General features: G+C 41.8%; 1 protein-coding gene across 3 annotated transcripts in view; it reads left to right on the top strand.

Annotated features, from left to right (window-relative positions):
* The window catches only part of spns2 (spinster homolog 2 (Drosophila)), a 214,829-nt gene that overhangs the window by 160,816 nt on the left and 35,962 nt on the right, over positions 1-18,051 (top strand). For all 3 annotated transcript variants that reach the window (XM_034178994.1, XM_034178993.1, XM_034178995.1), the window contains 3 exons: positions 4,029-4,171; positions 8,640-8,792; positions 12,627-12,816. In XM_034178994.1, the coding sequence (XP_034034885.1) occupies positions 4,029-4,171; positions 8,640-8,792; positions 12,627-12,816 (486 nt within the window). The remainder of the gene's footprint in view (positions 1-4,028; positions 4,172-8,639; positions 8,793-12,626; positions 12,817-18,051) is intronic.

An 18,051-nucleotide genomic window follows, 5' to 3' on the forward strand; every position in this document is an offset into this window, starting at 1 on the left:
TTCATTGCCGCAACTTCCTGTTTTAAGGAAAAAACACGGCAGCGGCGCTTCCGTTTGTTTTTGCCCGACATGATCCAGGTTTCCTTGTTTTGGGAAACAGTGTGGATTACAAGAAGGAACAAGGGGATGCATGAAAACGAAGATCAACAAAGGGCACGGACTAATTTGGTTGATTGCCAGCCCTCTATACAGGAAAAGTCAAACGTGCCCTGCTGGAGTAAAGGTTAAAAGTCAGAGTCTCTGTGAATAATTAGGATTGTAGTTACACGTTGAGCCGCTTGGATATTTGTTAGATATTTGTTACATCTATAAGGTCATATGTTTGGAGCAATATAGAGAAAACAAATACTTGAATATGTAGCAGTGCAGTGCAGTGGTTTGTATTTTTGCCTCACAGCAATAAGGTCCCCATTTCCTGTATTTTGGATGTTCTCCCCACATTCACATCGTGCAGATTAGTTATTTTTGTGGCCGTGAGTTGGTCTCTGGGTGATGCCCATTGATAGTAGTGAGTACATTGTTTCAAAGTTTTAATTACGATAGGTTACACAGAGAGGACAAATTTCCCCTCAGGGATCAATAATCTGTATTGCTTCTTTATGAGACTCACAGAGTTGATCAGATATAGAACCGCACCTTTGAGAGATGAAAATGCTCTTCTCATTTCAGCCCACTGTAAAACACACCCTCGCATTCCAATTCAATTTAATTAAATTTATTTTATTTATATGAAGAAGAGGATGACCCAGAAACAGTGACAACGCTGCCCCAACATGTCACTTCAGTTCAGTTTATTTCATTTATGTAGCACCAAATCACAACAAAGTTGCCTCAAGATGCATCACACAAGTAAGGTCTAACCTTACTAACCCCTAGAGCAAGCACACAGGTGACAGTGGTTAGGGCCCCTTCACACATAGTACGAATTTGATCGATTTGCACATAAAGTGCGCATGAAGCAGGAATCGTGTGCAAGACGTGTAAAATCGTAGCTGCTTTGTACACCTGTACTGTTGCTACATCTATTTGCGTACGCCAGCGGCTGAAAGACAGAGTGTGCACTGTGCGAACCCATCGATTCCTCTCGCGGCAGGTGTTGGCCAAATTCCAGCTGACACACACGAACATCTAACACCGCTCGTTTGGCACTTAGAAAATGTGTGGCCATTTGCACTGTTAACACGACAACAGTCAGCAGACAATCACTGTTGTGCTGGCAGTGAAATTTGTCTAAGTGCCCCACGAGTGTGGCTTTGGTGTGTGTCCTAAACTGACAGGAGGTGTGGCCACTAAGGATGGGTATCGATAAGATTTTATCGATATCGATGCCATTATCGATTCCGCTTATCGATCCGATTCCTTATTGATTCCCTCATTGATACCTCTTGTGAATTTTCTGTGTACTGAAAGTAGGCTTTATTGGTTTTTATGTCAACAACATTTTAAATTGGTCACTGGATCCTTGATCTCTGGACATAAATAAAAATAAATAAAATCTGTAGTTTTTGTCAAAAGCATTTCCTTTCAGACATTTTGGCGTAAATATCTCTCCACACTGCTGAGCTGAACTCAGCCAGCTGCTGCACGTCAGCACAGGACGTCTCATTTTGGGAGGAAAAAAATTTTTGATCAATTGCAGTTTGTTTGTATTACAACATTTGGAAAGAGGTGTCATTTGATTCAAACAGCATTTCACTTTGAAGATATAAATTCTGACTGGACTCTATCGTTCTAACGTGACTCGGCAGAGAGCCGTGCAGCGTTTGGAGCTGTGTGAACAGAACGGAGGACGATTCTCGTCTCACAACAAGACAGGAGTCCCAGTTAGTGACTTTTAATCCGCACAAAAGTGACTCACGATTGACATATTCAGGGATGAAAGTGGTGAAAAACAAAAAAAGCTGAAACCCAAAATTACCCCCCAACACCACCCGTACGAAAATGTTTGAATTTGAGAAGCTCTGAAATGCAATCTGGGACTATTCCAGACAATAAACTGCAGTGAGTGCAGCATCTATTTAGTGAGAAAAAAAACAACTTTCCTTATTCCAATTCATTCCAGTAGTATTCTGCTCTTACTAGGATGCAGCAGTTTTCTAGTTTGGCAGATAGTTCTGGAGAAAATCACTGAAGAAATTAACACATTGAAAATATGGTTTGACCTAAACAAATTGTCATTAAACTTAAATAAAACAGGGATGAAGTGGAGGTGTAAGAGCCACTAAGTGTTCACAGGAAACACATTTATTTCTGTATTTATTTATTTATTTTCATTGTTAGTTGGTTTTATCTTTTCTGTTGTGTTTTGTTTCATCAGCTTCTTTTTGTCTCTTTCTCTAAAATTGTATTGTAGCATTATTAGTTACTATGAGTTATTATTACTATTATTGGTGTTGTTGCTATTATTATTAATATATGAATAAAAATAAATAAATAAATTACAGTTTGACTCTTTTATGACAATGAATGTGTTCACATCTAAGCACGTTTGTGTGCATTTGTTTTCTGTATAATAATTAATGGTAAATAATTAATCGAAGCACTGCTTTGATCTGCGAATCACTGCTTCGATTGGTTCAAGGTTCAAAGCAAAGCCGCGCTGCAGAAACGGTTGATTACAGACCCACTGCAGGGTCTGTAATCAATGTGAGAAATATCCTGACATGTGCAGGTGTCAGAATCCCTATGCAGTGAATTGTCCTTCTCGGTTATAGGGTTGGCCTGGGTACATACTCTATTAGACTGACCATTCGGATTGTTTGAAAGAGACGTGGCCCTTTATAAGGATGGGTGATATGCCCCAAATATCTTGTAATTTTTCAGTTCCAACAGTTTAACAGCCAAATCAGTTTCTTGCATTGAGTTGTCCTGGCGTGCAGCATCAGGAGGCTGGGGTCCTTGGCTGTTTGTGATTGTAGGTTGGGTTGAACCTGCATTGTTTCATTCACAGAAACACATGACACAACAACAATGAAAACCTGATGACTCTGATTAGAAAAATGCCAAACTTTTTTAACCTTTATTTTTAACTAGGTAAGTCCCATTGAGATCAAGATGTTTTATTTGCAAGGGAGACCTGGACAATTATAAAGTCTCCAGTCCACCTAACCTGCATGTCTTTTAAATGTGGGAGGAAGCCAGAGCACCCAGAGGAAACCCACACAAACACGGGGAAAACATGCAAACTCCACACAGAAAGGCCACAGGTGGGAATCCATCCCATGACCGATGGGATCGATTTGTTGCACCTCTGTTATTGTGTGGGCATAAATTCTCAGAGTTTCATGGGTGCGGGCAGGAACGGGCAGGAGTCTAACACACACTTTGTGATTGCAACTGAGAGGTTTTGTAAGCTGTGAGGCAACAGTGCTAACCACTAAGCCACTGTGCTGCCTGCTGTATAGTAAGACCCTTTCAGGAATAGAGGTCTGTTTAATTCCACTTTAAACTGCGGGAGCTTGAAAGAAATAAAGCCATGTTTATTTTGTTTTTTATTTTTTGTACCAAACTATGTACTCCAGTTGCCTGTTCATTGCTTCTGCTTGCATGTAAGAGTTTTGGCAGTAAAACACTGGGAAACAAAAGTGTGCCAAAAATCTGACACACACGTTGTACAGTCCACCACAGGTTTGGGATTTCACTTTGCACTGGAAGTTTGCTTTGCCACCCATCCTGCTTTTGTCTTGCGCTCCCCGTTAAAGATGTCATTGATTGAAAGCGGGTGGGGGTTTTTTCACTGTGGTGCAGAAATGATAGCTTTCGAACTCAAAACTCTTTCAAAGTCATGCACGCTTTCACTCATAGCCAAGCTTATACACACAGTGCCGTCAGAGTAAACACCGGGAACATAGACAGTTTGCACAGGACGTGAAGCATGTCACAGAACACAAAGACTGTCTATTCAAACTGTAAATACACAGTTCTTTGCCCTGAATGTGACACCTCCTTCCTCCAAACCAGCTCTGAATATTGTCAGAATGATTTGTTGACTTGATCTGAGGTCTCACTGAGTTGTGGTTTTCTGGTAGGTGTCTCCAGTTTTAGGGATCACTGCTGGAACTCTGATCCTGCTCTTTGTGCCAGAGCCAAAGAGAGGCAGCAGCGACCAGACGGGGGGACGCATCAAGACTCGTACCTCCTGGATATGTGACATGAAGGCACTTGCCAAGAAGTGAGTCCTCTGTTCGGCTTCAGACAATTCACAAAGTTTTGGAAGTTAGCTCCGTTCATTATTTAGCATGAAATACAAAAGTGACGGTATATGAGTCACTTGATCATCTATCTGGGTAATTGTCAATGTGAATTGAAAATTGGTGCTGCTGGATGTTTTGTACTGTTGAGACATCTTGGGGTGTCCTGAGCGACTTGCATTGTTGGTATGGTGGTAACAATCTCACACAAATATCTAAAGTTACACCTAAATATAACAGGGAGTGCTGTTACATTGCCTGATGGAAATATGAGAAAGAATTTATTTTCTTACTAAAAAGAAAAACAAACTTGCCTCTTTTATAGCCAGCCACATGCTAATTAGCTTTGCTAGTTGGTGAGCCATTGCTTTGACTGAGATAATCCAGCTTGTTCAGTCAGTGTTTGAACCACATTAGGACAAACAATATCTGTTCTTGAAACAGTTTATATTTTGGTGAGAGAGAATTGATAAATAATTGGATTATGTGGCACGGCTGCCTAATGTGAGAAGCCTGGGAAGTCAGCTGAGCCATGAGGTCCCTGGACAATATTGATGCCTTTGCAGAAAAATGAAGGTCTCATCCTTAGAATCCAAGTCCCAGTTTAATAAAGCAATCTAATCTTGTTTAGTTGACTAAACTCAGTTGATTAATCTTTTGACATCAGTCATTGCACAAAGTGCTTAGTTGGCTAAAGTTTCGCATTACCTGACTAAAGTTTTTAGCCTGCTACACAGGAGGCTAATCTTATTTGAGTCAACAAATTCACAGTGTCTTAGCTAATTATAGGCCAATCTCCAACCTTCCTTTTCTCTCAAAAATTCTTGAAAGGGTAGTTGTAAAGCAGCTAACTGATCATCTGCAGAGGAATGGTCTATTTGAAGAGTTTCAGTCAGGTTTTAGAATTCATCATAGTACAGAAACAGCATTAGTGAAGGTTACAAATGATCTTATGGCCTCAGACAGTGGACTCGTCTCTGTGCTTGTTCTGTTAGACCTCAGTGCTGCTTTTGATACTGTTGACCATAAAATTTTATTACAGAGATTAGAGCATGCCATAGGTATTAAAGGCACTGCGCTGCGGTGGTTTGAATCATATTTGTCTAATAGATTACAATTTGTTCATGTAAATGGGGAATCTTCTTCACAGACTAAAGTTAATTATGGAGTTCCACAAGGTTCTGTGCTAGGACCAATTTTATTCACTTTATACATGCTTCCCTTAGGCAGTATTATTAGACGGTTTTGCTTAAATTTTCATTGTTACGCAGATGATACCCAGCTTTATCTATCCATGAAGCCAGAGGACACACACCAATTAGCTAAACTGCAGGATTGTCTTACAGACATAAAGACATGGATGACCTCTAATTTCCTGCTTTTAAACTCAGATAAAACTGAAGTTATTGTACTTGGCCCCACAAATCTTAGAAACATGGTGTCTAACCAGATCCTTACTCTGGATGGCATTACCCTGACCTCTAGTAATAATGTGAGAAATCTTGGAGTCATTTTTGATCAGGATATGTCATTCAAAGCGCATATTAAACAAATATGTAGGGCTGCTTTTTTGCATTTACGCAATATCTCTAAAATCAGAAAGGTCTTGTCTCAGAGTGATGCTGAAAAACTAATTCATGCATTTATTTCCTCTAGGCTGGACTATTGTAATTCATTATTATCAGGTTGTCCTAAAAGTTCCCTAAAAAGCCTTCAGTTAATTCAAAATGCTGCAGCTAGAGTACTGACGGGGACTAGAAGGAGAGAGCATATCTCACCCATATTGGCCTCTCTTCATTGGCTTCCTGTTAATTCTAGAATAGAATTTAAAATTCTTCTTCTTACTTATAAGGTTTTGAATAATCAGGTCCCATCTTATCTTAGGGACCCCATAGTACCATATCACCCCAATAGAGCGCTTCGCTCTCAGACTGCAGGCTTACTTGTAGTTCCTAGGGTTTGTAAGAGTAGAATGGGAGGCAGAGCCTTCAGCTTTCAGGCTCCTCTCCTGTGGAACCAGCTCCCAATTCAGATCAGGGAGACAGACACCCTCTCTACTTTTAAGATTAGGCTTAAAACTTTCCTTTTTGCTAAAGCTTATAGTTAGGGCTGGATCAGGTGACCCTGAACCATCCCTTAGTTATGCTGCTATAGACGTAGACTGCTGGGGGGTTCCCATGATGCACTGAGTGTTTCTTTCTCTTTTTGCTCTGTATGCACCACTCTGCATTTAATCATTAGTGATTGATCTCTGCTCCCCTCCACAGCATGTCTTTTTCCTGGTTCTCTCCCTCAGCCCCAACCAGTCCCAGCAGAAGACTGCCCCTCCCTGAGCCTGGTTCTGCTGGAGGTTTCTTCCTGTTAAAAGGGAGTTTTTCCTTCCCACTGTAGCCAAGTGCTTGCTCACAGGGGGTCGTTTTGACCGTTGGGGTTTTACATAATTATTGTATGGCCTTGCCTTACAATATAAAGCGCCTTGGGGCAACTGTTTGTTGTGATTTGGCGCTATATAAAAAAAATTAATTGATTGATTGATTATGTCAAAAATGGCATCTGTGGGACCTTTCAGCAGGTTATCGTGACACCATCCATGTCTCCAAGTTGGCTGTGTGCTGAATTGTGAGGGATGTTAGTTCAGCACTTATGAACAGATGGTAACAGATATGGACACAACCGGAGCGAGAGTTACCGTAGCAACACTGCATGCCCATATATAGCACACATATGAAACCGTCTTTAATGCCCTACCACCTGCCTCATTTTGGCTTGTCAGTATCTCACAAATAAAAAATGAAATTTCCCATCGATGGGATATACAGGCTTACAACCAAATCAAAACAATGAAATAGGAGCGCTGTTTCTGACCAGTGCATCAAAAGACATACAGGCCAGGGAAACGAAACAAAAAACCCCAGGAATCTCTTTATTAATACCCTAAATGACATGTTTTCTTCTGCAGGAGGGGAGAAAACCCAAAGTTAATGTATCTCTATTATTATGCGGGCATAAATTCTCTGGGTTTCGCGGGTGCAGGCGGGAATGGGTGAGAATGTAACACACACTTTCCGGTTGCGACCAACCCGGAAGTAAACAAAACTCTTGCGCACTGGAGGCATTTCTTGCCAATGGCACTTACAAGGCTGCTATGCCTGTGAAAATCATTGACTAATTTTAAGACAGTTAATCTACAAGTTTAGCCGTTGATGTGAAACGGTGATTAGACGGCTAATGTTGGGCAACTAACCGTAGTCGACTAAGTAAGTTTAGTAGACTAAAAAAATTTGACTGCTTTATGAAACCGGGCCTGGTGCGTTATGTCCTACCAAATAGTTGTGAGACCTGTACGCTAACCACTGACCCAAAGTGATGCCTGGATGTCTTTGGTTCTAGCTGTTTGGGTCATAACTTTGTGCCAAATAAACAGTGACTTGTGGAGACTAACATGCATATCACTTGCATTGCATTGTGGGGGAATGTCAGTGAGAACATTTTGGTCATGCTGCTTGGTTCTGTGTGCATGATCCAGCACAGACGTGCCTCAGTGTTGAGGAGAAGGCCACGGGAACGCCCACGCTTCATCTGCCTGCAGCAGACAGATGGCTACTTTAATGGGGTGGGGATGAGCCAGTTGTTTGCCTTTGCGGTTGCAATCCAGGACTGAAGGCGGCTCCATAGTGTGGTGAATTGTGACAAATCGCAGTGAAATAACTTGAAATTTGCATGAAAGTTTTGTGTAGAAAAATTCTGGTAACACCCAGCTCTCTGATTTAACTGAGTCTGTTGGAAACAAATGTCTCTTGATACTTTATTGGGGTGATTCAGTTCCAAACTTGACTCCTCACTTACTCATTGGTCTTATAGTGGTTGTTAGGAGGCAGGCAAATGTCAACACCTGACACAGTGAGCCAGTATCACTCACCGCGCTGCGGCTGAACTGTGCAGGAACCTCTGCTGAATATGGCACTGTTCTTATTTATATGACATGTGGGCCACATGCCCTAAATGAAACGTCTCTAATGTTTTACAGCTAATGCAGCATGCTGGTTTATTGGAGCTGTTTTCGCTGAGCAGTCATATATTTGTCTGTGGCACAGTGTGACTTTTAACTACACACAATCAAACACATTCATCTCTGTTGGAAACATGCAGAGCGGTGTTATTTTTATCTCTTGCATAAAACCGCCTTAGTGACATACAATATCATTTAAATGTAGTTATGTTTAGCTTTTATTCACCTTTGACATTATATTAATAATCCAACCAGCTAATCTCTGTCCTTTCTTACTGCGTCTGTGTACAGTTGGTATCTGATTTGAGAGAGAGTAGAGCGTGACGTACTTGATACTGAGTGACTGATGCCAGTAACAAGTAATCTATGTTTGCTTATTTATGCCCAAATGAACAGCATCAGTTTGATTTTTGTGCCTGTGTGTGTTTCTTTGTGGTTAGTCGGAGCTATGTGTTCTCATCCCTGGCATCCGCTGCGGTGTCCTTTGCAACAGGAGCGTTTGGTATGTGGATCCCGCTGTATCTGTACCGAGCCCAGGTGGTGCAGAAGACCGCTGAAGAATGTACCAAAGGTATCTGCAGTAGCAAAGACAGGTGAGAGGTCAATAACCAAACAGATAGAAGTTCTTTTTTCTGTGATTGGGGTAACTCAGTGGTACATATCCAAAGACATTCCAGAAAGGACTAAGAGGGTTTAGGTTTTCTTTGCAACCACGGACTCCACCAGGTGATTTCACTGATTGAAATCCCTTTGAGAAGATGGATTGAGTTTGTCAGTGAAATCACCTCATGGAGTTGGTGGTTGCAAAGAAAACCTGCACCCACTTGGCCCTTTGAGGAATGTCTTTGACCTCCACTGGTGTAACCTGAACCTGACGGATACCTGCTGCCTTTGTTAGCATGTAAATGTGGCTAAACCGCAACCAAAGTCAAGTCTCTAGAAACCAGGTTGAAGTTTTTTTTTTACTATTTATACCATTATAGGCCACTATTCCAGGTGGCATTTCCAAAACTTCCATAATGTTGCCTGAAACTTTTGCAATGTCTTGGGAAAATATTTTTAAGAAACTTTTTTTAAAGGTGTTATGAATGACATTTTAAACATTAATGTAACAGCTAACAACTGTCTGCCATTCGGTGTCTGAATGGGGTCCCGTTAAAGGAATGAAGCAGCACTACCTCTGTGCTCTGAGCTTCTCTATCCTCTGTTCACATTCTTGGTCTGGCCACAGGTGCGTGTTTAGTGAGTGCATAAGATGATTGTTTGTGCACATTTAGTACACGTGAATCTCGCCTTGTAATTATTATTATTATTACTATTTTTGCATCTACATGCAGCCATAGTGCATGTGGTGGTGGTGTTTTTGGTCCATTGTTGCTATTTATTTGTCTGATTGTCTGTCTGTGTGTGAGTGAGTGAACTCAAAGGCTCTAGAATCCACCCAGTGACAGATGGCACACAGCGCCATCTCCAGTTTGCACTCAATAGGGCACCGCAGTCTTGTTTGAACCCTGTGTGATATTGCAGGATTTGACCTCTGCTCCGTTGTGCAATATTAGACAGCATAACTTCACACAGAAAAAAAGGTGTATTGTTTTGTTTTCGGTTGCAATCACCAAAGCGGAAAAGTGCTTTTTTTGGTTCTCAGTGGAGAAGTGATAACAAGGCGAGTGGGAGACGTCGTGTCGGTAAGTGTTAGCCTACACAGCTAACCAGAGTAGCTCCGTTCTCTCGCCTGCAAAACCGCCTCGACATGTTTGAGCTCTGTGTCATAAACAAACCGCAACACATGTCCACTTTCTCACCGCATTGTCACTTTTTCTTTGCATTTTCACTTTGTTTGCATGTAATTTGCCCAAAAACCCATTGAAAATGCGGTAGTTGGTCCCCCTGAAGAAGAGAAATTACATCATATGTGTCATATGCATCACCCCTTTAGCGCCCGCCCTCAAACGAGACTGCGGTGCCCAATTACAGCCAGTTACACCATCCAGTTTATGAACCCCTTTATTCCAGTTAATGGTCATGAGTAGGGGGATCCGATAAGGATCTGCATGTTGATTTGACATCACTACTGTATACGATGAATAACACTGATCAACAAAATTTTTTTTTTTCTTGCATGGACTTTGAGAACTGATTGTGTTGAATCCAAATCTGATCTCAGCTTTCCTCTATCACATCATGTTTTTTTTGCAACCTGCATGTTCCGTATTGATGGATTAGGCAAAAGTTGGTCATTCACTCACGAGCTTGGCTCCACTAATCACGCACAAAAGCAGCTTCAAAAGTATAGTTTTTAAACCAGGTTCACGAAATGTGAACAAAGAGCCGTAATATCGTTTATGGCGCCAAAGAGGTGTGTGAGATTGCAGCTTGTGCTTTAATGCTTGATATGAGAAATATGTTTTCATATCTCAAAAGCATGATTTGATTGGCAGAAACTAACACCAGATTTGGATTCAGAGCCCCTAATTACCCAAAATCTGTTGGAAAAACTCCATGCAAGAAAAACTGTGGTGATCAGTGCAAAAAATGGCATTATTAATACACAACCATGTTACACTGCACTGCAAAAACTGTCCCTCTCAAAATAAGACAAATAATCCCAAATCTAGCCAAATCTAACCAAAAAAAAAAAAAGAAAATCCACCAATAGGGTAAGAAGAATTTACTTATTTAGAATTCTCAAAAGTAGCAAAATGTACCTTAAAACTACAGAGAATTTTATTTTAAGATTAGCCTCTGTCTTAAAATAAGGACAACAGTCTTGTTCCTTTGCTTGAATGATTTGAAATCCATTGCCTTTGCTTGTTACTGGTTAAATACAGCTTGATATTAGCTGGAAAAACTTAATAAGAAAAAGTGAGTTACATTTTCCCAAAATAAGACATATTTGTAAAAATGCTTGACAGGATTATTTTTCTGTTTAGACAAAAATTAAGTCAGATTTCCTTTAAAAAAGTCTCTTTTTTACTTTCTTAGATACCAGTTTTTGCAGTGAGCATCTGTGTTGTGAGTCTGCAAAGTAAAGCAATAATTCATTATTTCAGACATTCACAAGATGCAGACAACAATGTGCACAGCAACACTTTATACAGTAACACACAGAAAAGTGAACTGAAGACAACCTTTGCCACCTTCTGTGGTGGTGAGTGCAGAAACAACGGAGAGTGCGACGTTTGTCTGTTACATCAGCAGCCACAGCTTCACGGTGGATGTGCACGGGGAAGTGCGTGCACAAAAGAAAACGGAACAAACCAAGCCTCTAATCTTCCATGTGTCTTCTGGTAAACTGTTGCTGTAATTTCACCTCTCCTTTTGAAGAAAACCCTTCTCTGTGCTGCTCAGAACATGATGCTGTGGAACTGTAACAGACAAACGTTGCAGACAAAAGATGAATCGATTGTTCTAGTGCCGCAGATAAGTGAAACAATCATGCAAATGGTGATAAAAGCATCAAATTTGGCAGAAATACTCCTTAGACACTCCTCTTTTGAAAAAACTGATTGGCCACTTGACTTTTCAATCAGTGGTCAAGTAGGGGTCAATTGAAGAATTACACAGAGGTCAAAATTAAAAGATGTTCCAGTCATATTGAAAAATATTCCACATTATTTGCCTGATCATAAAGATTCCAAAAAGGTATAGTTTGGACTATCTGTGAATGAATTCCATGGTGTTATGGGATAAAAACAGCAAGAATGGTGACAAAAGTCAGTGTCATTTTGTACAGGGGTCAGAAGTTAAAGTTGCTCCAATTTTGGTAAAAAGTGATGCAAATTATTGGTTGAGCTAATAGGATCAATAAATGGAATAGTGTTGACAGTGTTGAATGCTTGGTCTCCAAAGTAAAGGTCAAACAAGGTCTATGTCTATTGGATTCTGTGACATGTGACATATGTTACCCCGTAACATGATAAGTAAGGATGATATATGGTCCAAACTATTCCTTTTTAAAACCATGTTAACTCAACTAGTAATTTGCATCATGTTTTACCAAAATTGGAGCAACTTTAACTTTTGACCCCTGTACAAAATGACACTGACCTTTGTCACTATTCTTGCTGTTTTTATCCCGTAACTCCATAGAATTCAGTCACAGATAGTCCAAACTATACCTTTTTGGAATCTTAATGATCAGGCAAATAATGTGGAATATTTTTCAATATGATTGGAGCATCTTTTAATTTTGACATCTGACCACTGATTGAAAATTCAAGTGGCCAATCGCTTTTTTAAAGAGTTAATGTCTATGGATTATTTGTGCCAAATTTGATGTTTTTATTACCATTTGCAGGATTCCCCTCTAAATATTCTCTTATCTGCTGCACTATTAAATGGTGAACAGGTCTAATGGAGTCTTGACTTTCGATCTGTATGATAACACGCGTGCAGTAACAACAGCTGTCCCTTCTGTTCTCCAGCCTGATCTTCGGGGCCATCACCTGTGTGACAGGGCTGTTAGGCGTGCTGATCGGCGCTGCCACCACGCGTCTGTGTCGCCAGAAGACGGAGCGAGCCGACCCGCTCGTGTGCGCCGTCAGCATGCTGGGCTCGGCCATCTTCATCTGCCTCATCTTCGTGGTGGCCAAGAAAAGCATCATCGGAGCTTACGTAAGGCCTGTTTCCTGTGACACTCACACTCATTGTGCGTTCATGATGGAGGTCGAGCAAAGCGAGAGCCGCTCGTCCCGGTGAGGGAGTCTGACTGTGCCCTGCTGGCACTGCCAGCATGTCTCCAGTAATAAAATGACACTGACGGTGAGAGCTGTTAGTGTTCATTATGGGATGGCCTTTAGTGCTGAAAAGTAAAAGCCAAACAACAGAGAGCTCAATTAAAGTGAATCATGTTCAGGTGTTTGGATCAGGATTGGAGAAAGTAAGTGAATATCTAGCTAGCAGCCATCGCGTTATTCAATTTTCTCAGTTGGCGGTCAGATTTAAATTTTTATCACATTGATTTAATAATTATCCAGATCACACAGTATGATGACGATGGCTGTTGTCATGGTAGCACCTGTATCTGGCATCGCGCGAACACACCTCCATGATTTCGTCTTTGCAGAAGTGTGACAAAGTATAGTTACTCTTTAAACTTGTTGTCAGGTCCTGTGCTTTCAGTTCAATTTCAATTTATTTTCATTTATATAGTGCCAAATCACAACAAACTTACCTCAGGGCACTTCACACGAGTAGGGTCTAACTTTACAACCCCCAGAACAAGCACACAGGTGACAGTGATAAGAAAAAACTCCCTCTGATGATGCTGAGGAAGAAACCTCATGCAGACCAGACTCAGAGGGGTGACCCTCTGCTTGGGCCATTCTAACAGTTACAAGTTTTATAAAGCTGAAGAAACAGAAAACAGGAAATCAGACAACACAACATAACAAAAGAAATCGAAGTGCTGCTTGCTTTTGTTTCCAGACGTTGTTTGCTGGTTAAGCACATTACTAAAACTCTGGGGAACCAGTTATCGCCTAACTTGTTGAGTCCAGCCTGGAATAAAAACTGTTCAATTCTGAGGTAGACAAAAATAATTGTAAAATTCTCCTTAACCACTCTAGCATGATGGCACCAGCAGTTCTAGAGCACATTGTCAGGAAGCACATTGTCCAGCATAAAACTGGGAACAAATCAACACACAACCCCGAGCGAAAACAAGAAGTCCTATTTTGGCTCATGGCCACCAGCACTTATCACTGGTTTCTGTAGCGTGGCGTGGATGAGAGTCTACGACTACACCTGATGGGACACCAGTCCAACACAGGCTACTTCCTCAGGCAAGGCTGGTACCCATTGACTTCTGGGTGGACTGGGACAATGCAGATAACGTTTCTTGTCCAAGGACGCAGAGATCAAACCCAGGTCTGCATATTGGAGGCACGGTTCCTGATACACTGAGCTGCCTGTTCCAGAAAAAAAAAGAAAAAGCCAAATGAAATTTAAACTGTTTTTCATCCCTTTAGGTTTGTCACGTTACTACTTATGCAAACGCATTACATCCTAAATGTGTTTCACAATAACTATCAATGTATAGAGACCAGAGTTCAATTCCAGGTCTGCTTCTGTCCTTGGACAAGACACTAATTCTGCATGGCCTCAGGCCCCCCAGCTGTAAGTGGGTACTGGCCTTGGCTGGGGAAGTAACCTGCATAGACAAGCGTCACGTCCACGGAGAGTCATAGACTCTCATCCGCTTCATGCAACGGTATCTGGGAATAAGCACCGGCCCAATGGGCCAACGGGCCTATCGAACTTCACATCAGAATTTAAATGGCATGACAATCACGGTGACTTTTTCTTCTTAGGGGAGGTGATGGTCTAGGGGTTAAGATGTTGAGCTTGAGACCAGGGGATCCTTGGTTCAAATCCCAGCCTGACCAGAAAATCATTAAGGCCCCTTGGGCAAGGTCCTTAATTCCCTAGTTGCTCCCGGTGTGTAGTGAGCACCTTGTGTGGCAGCCCCCTGACATCGGGGTGAATGTGAGGCATTATTGTAAAGTGCGTTGAGCATATGATGCAGATGGAAAAGTGCTGTATAAATGCAGTCCATTTATTTCTTTCTCTACATCCATTTCACACATTTATGCCATGTGTCTGAGCAGTTTTGGGGCTAAGTGGTTTGCTCAAGGACACATCAACACTCACCCATAACTGGGCTTGAACCCATGGAGGAGTGAATGTTTGTTGTACCGAGCGACAGACACCTGCCTGAAAACAGACCATTACCGTGAGAACAAACATGCTGGTTGCACCGTTCAAAGGTAGTTGCTGACTTACTCCATTTTCTAAAAACTTATGTCACTACCACGGTGACGAGTGCCGTGAAACACTGCATGACAGAACGTTGTCTCCGTCTGTGTTTGATCGCAGGACGTCAGTGAAGGTGCCTCTTCGTGGGACCTGACCCCACGTTGTAACTCTCATTTTTCAGAGCCCAAAATCACATGGTGTTACGGGGATTTAGGATCAAATATCCAGAGAATATGTGCACCTATTTGCCATGTAAAGCAGGAAATGGTGCAGCGCGAAAACAATGAACCTCAGGTTTTCGGAGTCTCCAGCCAGCATTTGACGCTCTTATCAAAGACAAAGGAGTCGGAAGTGACTCTCAGCAAGCTGGCCAACAGCAAAGCTGGAAAATATTTCTTGTGTGTGTCAGAGAACATAACAAACAGGCGCCCGTGTGTTAAATGTCTTATGTGACCTGCCTGATCTCAGAGCGTCTGACTGCGTTACAGTTCATTCATTTTTTCATTTTCTATGCCCACTTATTCCAGTTAAGGGTAACAGGGAAGATGGGGCGTATCCCAGCGGTCCCTGGGCGAGAGGCCTGGTACATCCTGGACAGTCTGTTGAGGGCTGCTACAGTTCAGCTCAGTGCGATATATGACTATTGTTTTAAAAAACACAAGGGCATAGTACCCATGCACATGAAGACAGTAAGAACTACAGTAATCTGACATTCAAATCAAATCAAATCAATTTTATTTATATAGCGCCAAATCACAACAAACAGTTGCCCCAAGGCGCTTTATATTGTAAGGCAAGGCCATACAATAATTACGGAAAAACCCCAACAGTCAAAACGACCCCCTGTGAGCAAGCACTTGGCTACAGTGGGAAGGAAAAACTCCCTTTTAACAGGAAGAAACCTTCAGCAGAACCAGGCTCAGGGAGGGGCAGTCTTCTGCTGGGACTGGTTGGGGCTGAGGGAGAGAACCAGGAAAAAGACATGCTGTGGAGGGGAGCAGAGATCGATCACTAATGATTAAATGCAGAGTGGTGCATACAGAGCAAAAAGAGAAAGAAACAGTGCATCATGGGAACCCCCCAGCAGTCTACGTCTATAGCAGCATAACTAAGGGATGGTTCAGGGTCACCTGATCCAGCCCTAACTATAAGCTTTAGCAAAAAGGAAAGTTTTAAGCCTAATCTTAAAAGTAGAGAGGGTGTCTGTCTCCCTGATCTGAATTGGGAGCTGGTTCCACAGGAGAGGAGCCTGAAAGCTGAAGGCTCTGCCTCCCATTCTACTCTTACAAACCCTAGGAACTACAAGTAAGCCTGCAGTCTGAGAGCGAAGCGCTCTATTGGGGTGATATGGTACTATGAGGTCCCTAAGATAAGATGGGACCTGATTATTCAAAACCTTATAAGTAAGAAGAAGAATTTTAAATTCTATTCTAGAATTAACAGGAAGCCAATGAAGAGAGGACAATATGGGTGAGATATGCTCTCTCCTTCTAGTCCCTGTCAGTACTCTAGCTGCAGCATTTTGAATTAACTGAAGGCTTTTCAGGGAACTTTTAGGACAACCTGATAATAATGAATTACAGTAGTCCAGCCTAGAGGAAATCAATCAATCAATCATCTTTTTTCTTATATAGCGCCAAATCACAACAAACAGTTGCCCCAAGGCGCTCCATATTGCAAGGCAAGGCCATACAATAACCATGAAAAACCCCAACGGTCAAAACGACCCCCTATGAGCAAGCACTTGGCCACAGTGGGAAGGAAAAACTCCCTTTTAACAGGAAGAAACCTCCAGCAGAACCAGGCTCAGGGAGGGGCAGTCTTCTGCTGAGACTGGTTGGGGCTGAGGGAAAGAACCAGGAAAAAGACATGCCGAGAAGGGGGGCAGAGATCGATCACTAATGATTAAATGCAGAGTGATGCATACGGAGCAAAAAAAGAAAGAAACAGTGCATCATGGGAACCCCCCACAGTCTACGTCTAAAGCAACATAACCAAGGGATGGTCCAGGGTCACCCGATCCAGCCCTAACTATAAGCCTTAGCGAAAAGGAAAGTTTTAAGCCTAATCTTAAAAGTAGAGAGGGTGTCTGTCTCCCTGATCTGAATTGGGAGCTGGTTCCACAGGAGAGGAGCCTGAAAGCTGAAGGCTCTGCCTCCCATTCTACTCTTACAAACCCTAGGAACCACAAGTAAGCCCGCAGTCTGAGAGCGAAGCGCTCTAATGGGGTAATATGGTACTACGAGGTCCCTAAGATAAGATGGGACCTGATTATTCAAAACCTTATAAGTAAGAAGAAGAATTTTAAATTCTATTCTAGAATTAACAGGAAGCCAATGAAGAGAGGCCAACACGGGTGAGATATGCTCTCTCCTGCTAGTCCCCGTCAGTACTCTAGCTGCAGCATTCTGAACCAACTGAAGGCTTTTTAGGAAATAAATGCATGAATTAGTTTTTCAGCATCACTCTGAGACAAGACCTTTCTAATTTTAGAGATATTGCGCAAATGCAAAAAAGCAGTCCTACATATTTGTTTAATATGCACATTGAATGACATATCCTGATCAAAAATGACTCCAAGATTTCTCACAGTATTACTAGAGGTCAGGGTAATGCCATCCAGAGTAAGGATCTGGTTAGACACCATGTTTCTAAGATTTGTGGGGCCAAGTACAATAACTTCAGTTTTATCTGAGTTTAAAAGCAGGAAATTAGAGGTCATCCATGTCTTTATGTCTGTAAGACAATCCTGCAGTTTAGCTAATTGGTGTGTGTCCTCTGGCTTCATGGATAGATAAGGCTGGGTATCATCTGCGTAACAATGAAAATTTAAGCAATGCTGTCTAATAATACTGCCTAAGGGAAACATGTATAAAGTGAATAAGATTGGTCCTAGCACAGAACCTTGTGGAACTCCATAATTAACCTTAGTCTGTGAAGAAGATTCCCCATTTACATGAACAAATTGTAATCTATTAGATAAATATGATTCAAACCACTGCAGCGCAGTGCCTTTAATACCTATGGCATGCTCTAATTTCTGTAATAAAATTTTATGATCATCAGTATCAAAAGCAGCACTGAGGTCAAGCA

This window comes from Thalassophryne amazonica, chromosome 9 (genome assembly GCF_902500255.1).
Source record: "Thalassophryne amazonica chromosome 9, fThaAma1.1, whole genome shotgun sequence".
Lineage (NCBI taxonomy): Eukaryota > Metazoa > Chordata > Actinopteri > Batrachoidiformes > Batrachoididae > Thalassophryne > Thalassophryne amazonica.